The sequence below is a fragment of the Phasianus colchicus genome, chromosome 1 (assembly GCF_987193195.1).
Source record: "Phasianus colchicus chromosome 1, bPhaCol1.hap1.1, whole genome shotgun sequence".
NCBI lineage: Eukaryota > Metazoa > Chordata > Aves > Galliformes > Phasianidae > Phasianus > Phasianus colchicus.
The window spans coordinates 196,397,111-196,409,221 of NC_143436.1; the positions used below are offsets into that span (position 1 = coordinate 196,397,111).

Below are 12,111 nucleotides of genomic sequence, written 5' to 3' on the forward strand. Positions count from 1 at the left end.
TTATCTCCTTTCACATTTTCCTACACTGAAGGCTGGTATAAATTGTTACCCATGTGGGCAGTGGATCTTAGTGTTAGCATGCTACTTGAAAGCTAGTTGAGGTTTGTTTTCTTGAATTTCAGTGTGGAAACATGGGTAAATTAAAATGACACATCTGTTTTCAACAGAATACTGTTGCTATTAGTGCATGGTATAACCTGAATATAATTCTTGAAAACTGCATATTGGAAGAGAGAGATGACTGCTGTTGTTTTAGCATACTGCCTACTGAGCTGTTCTCATGTTCATTCAAGTAGACTCCATACAATGAATATCACCCCTATGTGGTGCTCGGAAAAGTTAAGGAAGTCAAATGACCTCAGATTTTTCATTCTTGAAGTGTATGACCAGAATGCTACCTGTGTCTGTTTTACTCATAAAGAACTCTGCTAATTTCACCACCTTTTATTTGGCAAGTCTAGTGGTTAAAAATAATTTGGCTTGACCATTTGCTTCCTTCTGCAATATGTTCTCTGAGAAGTTATCTTGCAGCTTTTTCCTATGGTATGGGATATTTTTAAAGGAGCTCAAAACTTTTTTAATGACTTTGGTCTCAGATCCTGGCAATAAGAGGACAGCAAGCAGGTGTTGGACCTTGTGATAGTTAATGTCACCATTTCATATCTTCCTACTGTGTTCAGATGTGAAAGTGATGAAAAGAATCTTCAGCCATAGCCCACATCAGTTTTAACTTAAAACGTTCACTGTTTTGTCCCATCTTTTTGCCACACAGATATGTCTGTTTTAGTTGCACTGGTTGCTGTATTTCTTGTGCTTTATATTCATTTCCTTAATTGTTTTCTTTTACATATCAAATGAAGAGCTGTGGCAGAAAAGAACCCTTCGGTCCGGTATTATGCAGGTGTTGGAGTTAATGCTTACGTTTCTGTGCACCTCTCCTTCCTACCTGAGACAGAGAGGCACAGCACACGAGCTGTGGCTCGCAGCTTCTGCCCAGAGTTTGAGCACCATGTGGAGATCCCTTGTAACCTCATCGTTCAGAAAAGCAGTGGAGAAGCCTCTTGTCTGGGGGAGCTTCTGCAGTCTGCCAACATCACTTTCTCTGTCTACCATCAGAACGTCAAGTCAGGTAAGGAGAACGAGTGATTATAATGACTAAATGCATTTGCATAATGATCTAGTCCCCTTAATTTTCATGGTAGAGGACAAACTATTCTGTGCATTGTTAATAGATGTAATCACTTAAACTGTCATCAGAGATGGCTTTAAAAGGCATTTTTCCCCTCATGCAAAGTGTTGACCAGGTTGTCAAGATAACCTTTTAATTTTAAAGGTAATTAATTAACAATAATACCACTTGACTATTGCTTGACCTCAACAGACTTGAAAGATGGGCCTGACTGAATCCAATGGGGTTCAACACAGCAAAGTGCAAGGTTTTGTACTTGGGCTGGAGGAATCCCAGGCATTTATACAGAGTGGGGGCCAGGGGGGGGGTTGGAACTTGATGATCCTTGAGGTCCCTTCCAACCCCAAGCCATTCTGTGATTCTTGGAGCACCCTGCCCTTGTATTTGTATGCCTTATTGCCTTTGCTTTATGAACGAGGTAATGGAGGTTCAGAAAAATGATACATTGAAATTCCCCAATGATTCTATGGCAGATACACAAAATTCTTTTACAGCATAATATTGCAAATGGTTTTATAAACAAAATTTAGCTGGAGATGACATTGTTTTTTATTCCTGCAGAAGCGACCCTGCACATAGCGGGGGGCTGGAACTAGATGATCTTTGTGGTCCTTTTCAATCCAGGCCAGTCTGTGATTCTATGAAAGTCAGGAATGGCATGTTGTTAAAATAACTGAGTAGTAATGAATCAGCTCTCTGTTGATTAATCACAGAAACATAGAATGGCCTGGGTTGCAAAGGAGCACAATGCTCATCCAGTCCCAACCCCCTGCTGTGTGCAGGTCGCCAACCAGCAGACCAGGCTGCCCAGAGCCACATCCAGCCTGGCCTTGGATGCCTGCAGGGATGGGGCATCCACAGCCTCCTTGGGCAACCTGTTCCACTGCCTCACCACCCTCTGGCTCAAAAACTTCCTCCTCATATCCAACCTAAACCTCCCCTGTCTCACTTTAAAGCCATTCCCCCTTGTCCTATCACTATCCACCCTCACAAACAGCCATTCCCCTCCTGTTTATTCGCTCGCTTCAAGCACTGGAAGACCACAATGAGGTCTCCCTGGAGCCTTCTTTTCTCCAAGCTAAACAAGCCCCCTTCCCTCAACCTTTCCTCATAGGAGAGTTGCTTGTCTCTAAATCGTGTATTGCAGTTTGGTGTATATGTAACATTATTTGTTTTCCAGCCACCAACACATTGGCAGCTCGGACATCAAGAGATTATCTTCTTGGGACAGTTACAGTTCCAACCAGAGACCTGCTAAGAAGACAATCAGGTAATGCAGGAGTGTTATGCTACTGCTTGCTGCTTTTTCAGGTTACAAATGAATTCCAAACTTTCACAAGAAATAAACACTTTGAATAATAAGCACTTCTTCACCCAGAGGGTGGTGAGGCACTGGAACAGGTTGCCCAAGGAGGCTGTGGATGCCCCATCCCTGGCGGCATTCAAGGCCAGGCTGGATGTGGCTCTGGGCAGCCTGGTCTGCTGGTTGGAGACCCTGCACATAGCAGGGGGTTGGAAGTGGATGAGCATTGTGCTCCTTTGCAACTCAGGCCATTCTATGAGTTCTGGTTCTTGGCTAATGAGCAGAGAGCAGAATGTTCTTTGCTGACATTTTTCACGAGGTAGGACAAGTCTAATTACATTATCTTCTCCTGTAGGTATTACAGGCTGGTACCCAGTTACCCTCTCTGAAGATGCAATGCCTTCACACCGCACAAACATCATGCAGACCGTTGTGGGAGGACTGGAACTTTCTGTTACTTTTGCTCATCACAATGACAGAGAGCGTGTTTTGGAGGCTGCTCAGCTTTTGGGATGGAACGGTCAGGAAAGCCTTGAAGACAGCATGGATGAGGGTGATGAATGGGAGCCGAGTGACAGACCAGTGGTTGTGACCATTTCAACCCCAAGAGTGTGGCTGCCATTGCACTGTGTGCTGCTTGCAGGCCAGATGCAACTGAATAAAAGCATTTGCTGCTACCTCAGGTATAAGCTGTATGATCAGGAAGCCACGTGGACTTTGCTTAAGAGGCCAAAATTGTGTGAGGACAACAAGAATGTTACAGTGAACTTTAAGAAAGGCCACAAGGTGACTCTCAGGAAGAGCCAAGGGCTGATTTGGTTCTTTAGGGAGGAGAAATTAGAAATCCAAGTGTGGTGGGCATATGGCAAAGAAAATGGTGTGGAAAGACCACTTGATACAGATCGTCTCATTGGATCTGCATACGTCGACCTCAGAGCATTAGCAGAGAGGTCAAGGAGAACACTGAGTGTTGGTGGTAAGTCCAGAAAGAACATTGTCATGTTTCAGTTCACTTTACTGATGCTTGGTTGCTTAATTCTGTAATTAAGCAAAGAATTTACAGCTTTGTTTTGTCCTTTATGTAATACATGCTCAGCTCCTTTCACTGAAGATAAACAAGGTTAAGATGCTTGCTTCTCTGAATTCAAAACCTAATAACTTTAAATGGGTGTAAAGTTGCCAGCAGCTATCAATAACAGGGAAAGCAATTAGCCTAGCTGGATTAATGAGGAATGTTTCTCTAGAATGGCATATTGGGCACTGTAGTAGAGTGAGAATAATGTATCTCAATGACTGAGCATGAGAAGATGATGGACACTTCTGCTCTGATCAGTTTCTGAGGCTTCTGCCCTCGCTGTGGTGTTAGCTCAGCCATCAGCACACAGGCAGGTTTGTGGACAGGTCAGTGAGTGATACCTTGCATAGAAGTAACACTGAAAATCCAAATTCAGGCTGCTGATCTGATGTGAGATCTTAAAATAATGAGCTTCTCCTGGGGTCATCCTAGGTTGTGTGCTTTTGTATTTCTTTAGCTGATAGTGAATTCTCTTACAGGAGTGTACCCATTGTTCAGATGCAATGCTGCAGACCTTGCAGGAGCTGCTGTACGTGTTCACATTGCCTTTTCCTCCACTTCTGCTGCCCCAGCCCTCACACCACACTGCACAGAGGAGCACAGCAACAGTGAAGATGAAAGCACAGAGAGAGCACCTGACCCGAGTCAGCAGGTCTCTGAAAATCAGGATCAGAACCTGGATGTCAGAAGCTCAGAAATCACCAATGGGAAGCCACAAGAAGATGACGTGGTGTTTCTGGAAAACACCATTGCTGTCAGCATCCTTGTGGAAAGAGCAATGCATCTCAGTTTAAAAGGTGAACCCTCAACGACGCCCTTTGTTGTTGTTGTTGTTGCTGTGTTTATTTGTTTTAATTCTTGTTTTCCTGAGTGTGTATTTGTTTTGTTTGTTTCTTGGGGTCTGCTCGTAATAGCTCCTGCGAGGAGCAATTTACAAACAGAAAAACAACATCTTTTTCTCAGACTTATCCCAACACAGTGAATGACTGCAATGGGTTTTGAACTTTGCTTGCAGTGTTGTAGCCTTGAGACTGTTACATCACTGTGTAAGTAGAGGGGGGAGCTGGAATTTAAGCTATTCAGCCTATCTCTATTAATAACAGCCAAAATGTAAATAACATTCACAGTTACAGATGACAGCTGAATTCTGAAGTTAAGCTTTATCTGAATAACATAACCCTGAGATGCTCATATCTCAAAGACTCCTATGAATTTGCATTTTTAGCGTGTAATCAATTTGTAAAGCTGGCTTGCTTGTGCTATCTCCAGGCTGCCAGGCACAGCAATGAGGAAGGGCAGTGTAAGGGCAGAGCAGGCTGCACTCACCAAGGCTTGACACTCTGTTTCCCACTCTGCAGAGTGGGAGTTACAGTTAGGTGACTAATCCCTGTGCTGAGGGTCACCAAAGTGTTGCCCTTCACTTTCAAATTTATTCTAAGCATATTAAGATTATCCTGCCTAGCAGGTGATGTTTGGCTCTTGATGTGGAGGAATGTAACACAGTGAGTTAGCAGTTTTTAGAGCCTTCTTCTTGCCTCAGTGTGAAGTCTGTAATGAATCTTTGCTTGTTAAAGATGAGTTGAACCTTTGAAAGCACTTCAAGTGCTCCACTCTTTGCCCTGGACACCTTTAGTGCTGTGTGATTGATCACTTTATGTCTGTTCAGCACTTGGAGTGATCAGATCTCCTTTGCACTCTTATTAATACATATATTGTTACTAAAACAAATACATATATTGTTACTAAAACAAATACATATGTTGTTACCAAATAGGAGTGTGAATGAGGGACTGACATGAGGTGAGTTCACTGGACGTGTCTGATAAAATCAACCAGTTCCTACTATGGGTGATACCCCCAGAAAAGAGCACTCAGCATTTTTTGCCATGACACAGCACAACTAGAAGTCAAACAGAAGCTATGATTTAAGTGCAAGTCATTCAGATATGGGTTTTTTTTAAACCATTTTTCTGTACACCGTTGGAATTCATCATCTTTGGAAGCCTGATGCAAAATTATTTGCTGCTGCAAAGCTTTTGGTGAGATAAGGAGGTGTCTTGTGATGGTGTACACTATTGCACAATTTCATCTTCAAATAAATAATCTTTGCTGGGTATTTTTAGAGGGAACTAACTGAGAGACAACAGATAGGTTGATATGGTGCCTATATAAAATCTGGTTACAACAAGAATTTGCATTCTTTGTGATTAAAACATTCATTACTGTATTACAGATAAAAGGGCTGAATACATTTCCAGTCCTGTATTTAACAGATATTAAACTTTAGGCAGTTCTGCAAGAGCTGTTTAAAATGCATAGTTTTCAATACCTGAATGAAGATGCAAAATGTTTCCCAAACTCTCTTGATATTGTTTGTCTAAAGTCACTTTTCTTGTGGCTTTTTGTGTTTTTGTTTTTTCACCTTTCAAAAAATACAAAGGAAAGAAGCAGTTTAAGCTTCATAATGTTAGAAAGGACTGAAATTACTTCTACTTTGACTACAAAGATTGACTTTTTGGTCTGCCTTTACACACAGGAGGCCAGGAGATAGTCTGGGCAGATCTTGCTTGCTTCTTTGAGCTGTCCTCATGTCACCCACATCTGTGTTTGAGCTGCCATCTTTGCAGTCTTGCCAAACTGAGACCAGTTTTGTAGGGCATGTTACAACTCAAGTCATCGTTCGTTTTAAATAATAAAAAATTCTCTTGTTCTCACGTAAATTTTCATGGATAAAGGCAGAAATAGTAACTATAAGCTACAGCAAATAATCAGAATCACAGAATGGCTTGGGTTGGAAGGGATCTCAAGGAACATGAAGCTCCAACCCCCCACCACAGGCAGGGCCACCAACCTCCACATTTCAGAGCAGCCCAGGCTGTCCAGGGCCCCATCCAACCTGGCCTTGAACACCTCCAGGGATGGACGGGGCATCCACAGCCTCTCTGGGCAGCTGTTCCAGCACCTCACCACTCTCTCTCTAAAGAATTTCCCCCTAACATCCAACCTCAATCTGCCCTCCCTCAACTTCAAACCATTTCCCCTTGTCCTGCTGTTATCTCCCCTTTCCAAGGGCTGACTCCCCTCCTGTTTGTAGACTCCCTTTAGGTCCTGGAAGGCTGCAATGATTCACCCCGCAGCCTTCTCTTCTCCAGGCTGAACAAGCCCAGCTCCCTCAGCCTGTCTTTGTAGGGGAGCTGCTGCAGCCCCCTGATCATCTTTGTGGCCTCCAACAGCTCCCTGTCTTTCTTATACTGGGCTCTCTAGACCTGGATGCAGTGCTGCAGATGGGGCCTCACAAGGGCAGAGTAGAGAGGGACAATCACCTCCCTGTCCCCTCTGCTGATGGAGCCCAGGATCCCGTTTGCTTTCTGAGCTGTAAGAGCACACTGCTGGCTCATGTTCAGTTTTTCATCAGTCAGGAACCCCAGGTCCTTCTCTGCAAGGCTGCTCTCTAAGACTGCTCCTTCCAGTCTGTTTGGATGCCTGGGATTCCTCCGGCCCAAGTGCCAAACCTTGCACTTTGCTGTGTTGGACATCATTAGATTCACCCAGGCCCACCTTTCTGTTGAACAGGTAACATTTGATCATATTTTCCTGGCAAATCAGATGTCAAGAGGAAAGAGTTTTTAGTTAAGATGGGTTCATACTTCTCAGCTTTGGTCATTCTGGCTGATTTGGTCTTAGAGCTAAAACCTGAAGTCCAAAGCCACATACTGAGTCCTTGGAAGGCAGAGGTGAGGAATGCATCTGTAACAACTGAGTGGTGTTTGATTACAAAGTGTGACCTTGGTTCCCCTTAGTGAAGTCCATTTCTCCTCTGGCAGATCTTGCCAGCTGCACCTTTACTGTCTGAACAGCTCTATTAGCAGTAAAATGCATCTGCAGCTTTACATGTGGTGATGCACTGAAGCAAATTAATCTCCCTAATGCAACTGTAACTAAGAGGATCCAAGTCTGGAAGAAGGGTCACATGCAGTGGTAGAAATCCTTTCTTTCATTCTCTATTTCCCAAACACCTTTGCACATCATTGTCCCTGGTCCTTTGCTAAGATATAATATAGTGCAGGTTATCGTGTGATTTCTACATCTTTCATTTGTTGCTATATAATATCTAATATCTAATATCCAGCAGCATCTGGGGAATGTTCAGCTCCATCTCTTAATTTGACCTTGCGTTCCTCTACTTATAAATGATCTAAGTGTGAGCATATCCAAAAAATCAGACTAATTAATTCATTATCTGTTTCTTCACAAGCCTTTTCCTGGCTTAATTCAGGATGCATGAGGAAGACAGTGGTTATATTTCCAGCCCTGAACTGCTCTCACACAAGAAGTCTCAGGAAGCTCTCACAGGTGCATTGCAGAGTGAATGCCATCCCATGGTGTAGGAATCACAAAGGTCTGGGTGATGCGTGGTTTAAAAGCAGTATTTCCTGAAGCTGCCTCATACAACATTAAGCTGTATGTCTCCATGCTCTCTACCCCTGCTCAAAGCACAGTTGGATGGCCATGCACTGCTCCCTGCCTTCCTCATGCAGGCATGTGGAGTTGTGCAGCTGCCTGCTGAGCCAGACGGGGAGCTGATCCATCTGGAAAAATAACACAGCACAAAGGAGAAGGCAGAATTTTCCTTGGACGAGCTCTCAGATCTGGTGGGTTGAACCATGCTGGAAGTAGACTGATTTCTCAGATGAGTGAGTCTGGAAATCATCAGCATATAGCTCTTCTGAATCACCATCCAAGGAAAGCCATACATCAGCATTCTATGCTCTGCTTCTCTTGTGGCAGAAATCCTTCAGTTAATTACGTTAATACTTAATTAAATGAGTGTGCTCTCAACAAGCCAACTGTAAAGTCACGCTGACTTTTATAACTCAAAAGTATTTTCTGTTTGCAGCTAGGATTGCCAAGCTCTGTGGTCCAGCCTGGAAGATAGATGAAATACTGGAATGGGGTTCCAGGGACTTGGGTTTAATTCTGGCTTTGCCTCTGACTTTTTGGATGATCCTTTTCTGAGCTTCTCCCTTGGATGTTCTGCATTCTGTTCTCTAAAGGATTCATGTGTTATTTGCCTCCATTGTTAATACAAAGTATTCTCAGTTTCGCCCCTGGAAAGGAGTATTTCCTAGATGATGGATTTCTTCATTAATTACCTACTTCTAATTGCCTTTAAATTTTAAAAATAAATGAATAATTTCTTTTATCTTCTGGCCAATTCTGTTTTTAACTGTCTAATTTTAGGGAGTCCTCTGACAGAACGGGAAGTGTCTGCACCCAGTAGCTGTGTGTCATTTGCTGTTGCTGGTTCAGATGCTCCAATAACCACTCCAGTAATAGAAAACACAGAGTCACCTATCTGGGACTTCCAGCAACAAGCAAGGTGGGTGACATGGGCTCACACAGCCATGCCTGCAAACCCTTTGGGTGTGACAGCTGGGTGTGAAGTTCTGCTTATGGGCCTATACTGCTTTATTTCCTGCTCTGTGGTTTTATAAGCTTAGACTCCCCTTCATTCAGCTTTTGATCCAGCAAGCTCTAAAAAGCGTTTTTTCCAGGTCTGACAAGCAGTCTTGTTGAGCTTCTCCCAGCTAGAAATACTTGTATACATACTTATACATGTTGTATAAGTGCCACATGCTTATTTTGGGTGGAAAATTGTTTGAGGAGGCTTGATCTTAAAGCTAACTTGAGGAAGGGCATTTGAGGTGCACCAAACCATGGCTGCCACAGTGTTTCAGCTTAAGACTTCGGGTGAGTCAGTCTGTTTCCATTCAGCTGTAGTTTCTCCATGTAGAGAAAGGGGCTGCTAATAGCTAAAGTCTCTTGGGAAGATGTGTTAAGGCTTCATCCAATTTATTGGGTTTTTCTGCATATTCATAGCTGCGTTGCTTAAAGTGACTTAAAAGCTGCTCAGCAAAGGCATTTGTCATTTCAGTGTTCCTCTTTATTTCCCAAAGATTTCCCAAAGGTTTGAGTATTACAGCTTTCAGCCACAACCCCTGTGTTTTGCTGTCACTGTGCTTACTGAGTCACCATGGGATTGGCTGGTACTCCATTCCTATTTCCTAAGATTCCTTGTGTTTCAGTGTCCTATCTTTGAACCTACGATGAGAGAAAGGAGAGGGAAATAACATAAATAAACAAAAGCCCAAACCACATAAAGTTATGCTTTTGGTGACTAAGGAATATTTTTTTTTTGCTCATCATTCAAGGTACAAACTGGTTTGTATGGATAGACACAACATCACTGGATCTTCAGAGGCATTTTACTGTGCCTGCTCTTTTTCCTGCTTCACAGAATAAATTATGACTTTATTTTTCACAGATTATCCAAAGAACTTCTGCTGGATCCGCAGCAAACCTTGGTCTTCAAAGTGTGGCATAAAGCAGGTAAAGTTTGTAGGGCAGTGTTGAGAAGAGTGGTTTTCTGCATCCCTTTCCTTGGGTGACTTCAAGTAACTTGGGGAGTGCAGTTGCAAAGATACTGTTGGCCTTAGGCTGGAAGAATGCAATAGACACATTGATTTCCTGCCCCTCAGCATCTTTCCCTGTTTATCTCCTGGCAAGCTTTGGCTGTTTGTATTTCCCTATTTTAATTTGACAGTATTTTAGAGGTTGGATTTTTCTACTGAAGGGACATTTGGATATTTTTATAGTCTCATGGGTATATATTTCTTGTTGGGACAGCCCCCAATTCAACTACTGGGATGTGATCTTTAAAATACCAATTTTTTCCCCCTTTTTATATTTTAAAGTTCATCTGGCAGAATTTTTGCTTTCAAAGTAAACATCCTGTGTAACTCAGCCTTTCTCTGCATAGTGCAGAGCACCATGTGTGCACAACCATTCTCCTTTCAGCTCTGCACTCTCATTGTTTCTGCAGGGGTGTTTTTATGTGAGTGGAATCACAGAATCACAGAACTGTAGGAGTTGGAGGGGACTTCTAGAGGTCATCGAGTCCAACTCCCCTGCAAAACAGGCTCCCTACAGCATCCTCTTCTTGGTTGATTGTTCTGTGCTTCAGAGAAATTTGCAAGACAGAAAAGACAAAATGTTGTACAAGAATGAAACTGTGTAATGACAAATGGTATTTTTGGGGCTGTTGGAGAGGGTCCAGAGGAGGCCACAAAGATGATCAGGGGGCTACAGCAGCTCCCCTACAAAGGCAGGCTGAGGGAGCTGGGCTTGTTCAGCCTGGAGAAGAGAAGGCTGTGGGGTGAATCATTGCAGCCTTCAAGGACCTAAAGGAAGCCTACAAACAGGAGGGGAGTCAGCTCTTGGGTAGGGGAGATAACAGCAGGACAAGGGGAAATGGTTTGAAGTTGAAGGAGGGAAGATTGAGGTTGGATGTTAGGGGGAAATTCTTTAGAGAGAGAGTGGTGAGGTGCTGGAACAGCTGCCCAGAGAGGCTGTGGATGCCCCGTCCATCCCTGGAGGTGTTCAAGGCCAGGTTGGATGGGGCCCTGGGCAGCCTGGGCTGCTCTGAAATGTGGAGGTTGGTGGCCCTGCCTGTGGTGGGGGGTTGGAGCTTCATGATCCTTGAGGTCCCTTCCAACCCAAGCCATTCTGTGAGTCTATGATTTTTGAAAGGTTTGGCAACAGAAACCTTCTGATAAAATACTGGATAGGGCGCATAACCTCCACGTCCTTCCTTGCACCTACAGCCAGACCCTCTCTGCTGTGAACTACCACCTCTGTAGGTCTTCAAGTTAGCAGCTATGGGCAATTTGGCATGTTTGCAGGGAAGAGGCTGCTTTAATTACTTCAAACAATTTCTCCTTCTAAGTCAGACACCACAAGTGTCTTGGTTTGAAGGCTGGTAAAACTCCAAATCTAAGCCCCTGTTTGTTTTTCTTAAACCCTATTCTTTACTACCACTTTTTAGAAACTTTTTTTATTTATTTATTTTTAATGAGAAGTCTTTCCTTGTCAATCCTCGATGCGTTTCAAAGGCTCTATAACTGTCTGCCTTTTGGCATTTCTCAAATGTTGCCATCTCATGCAGCTGAAATTAACGCACGCTTTATATTCTTCTTCCTCAGAAACAGAACGAGTGATAGGATTTGCATCAGTGGACCTTTCTCCCCTTCTTTCTGGCTTCCAGCTGGTGTGCGGGTGGTACAACATCACCGACTTCAGTGGGCAGTGCCGAGGACAGATCAAAGTAGCAGTCTCTCCCCTTCAAAATATAAATAATCTCAAAGAAGAAAGGCAGGCAAGGATCCGCACGCAGACTCCAAGCTCTGCAGTACGTACTTTGCTTTCTTACCCTGTGCATTGTCTGATTAGATCAGCAGTAATGAGCAAACATAGCAAGCTTGCCTTACTGCAGTGGATCAGTACTGGGATAGGATGTATATATGTAGTGGAGTCACTTTACCTTGCTTTCCACCAGTTCACTCTTCAGTAGAGTGAGGAGGGATCCAGCAGTCCTTCTCATGCTACACGTAATAATTTCATGCTGTTGCTGAAAGCAAAAAGGCAGAATTTTACCCTCCTATCTTTTTAACACAATGTTTTTTTATTATTATTTTATATGATACT

General features: G+C 43.4%; 1 protein-coding gene across 5 annotated transcripts in view; it reads left to right on the forward strand.

Annotated features, from left to right (window-relative positions):
- The window catches only part of C2CD3 (C2 domain containing 3 centriole elongation regulator), a 56,378-nt gene that overhangs the window by 24,276 nt on the left and 19,991 nt on the right, over positions 1 to 12,111 (forward strand). For all 5 annotated transcript variants that reach the window (XM_090134236.1, XM_090134238.1, XM_090134237.1 and 2 more), the window contains 7 exons: positions 861 to 1,129; positions 2,370 to 2,459; positions 2,848 to 3,468; positions 4,047 to 4,364; positions 8,809 to 8,947; positions 9,893 to 9,957; positions 11,610 to 11,815. In XM_090134236.1, coding sequence (XP_089990362.1) covers positions 861 to 1,129; positions 2,370 to 2,459; positions 2,848 to 3,468; positions 4,047 to 4,364; positions 8,809 to 8,947; positions 9,893 to 9,957; positions 11,610 to 11,815 — 1,708 coding nt within the window. The remainder of the gene's footprint in view (positions 1 to 860; positions 1,130 to 2,369; positions 2,460 to 2,847; positions 3,469 to 4,046; positions 4,365 to 8,808; positions 8,948 to 9,892; positions 9,958 to 11,609; positions 11,816 to 12,111) is intronic.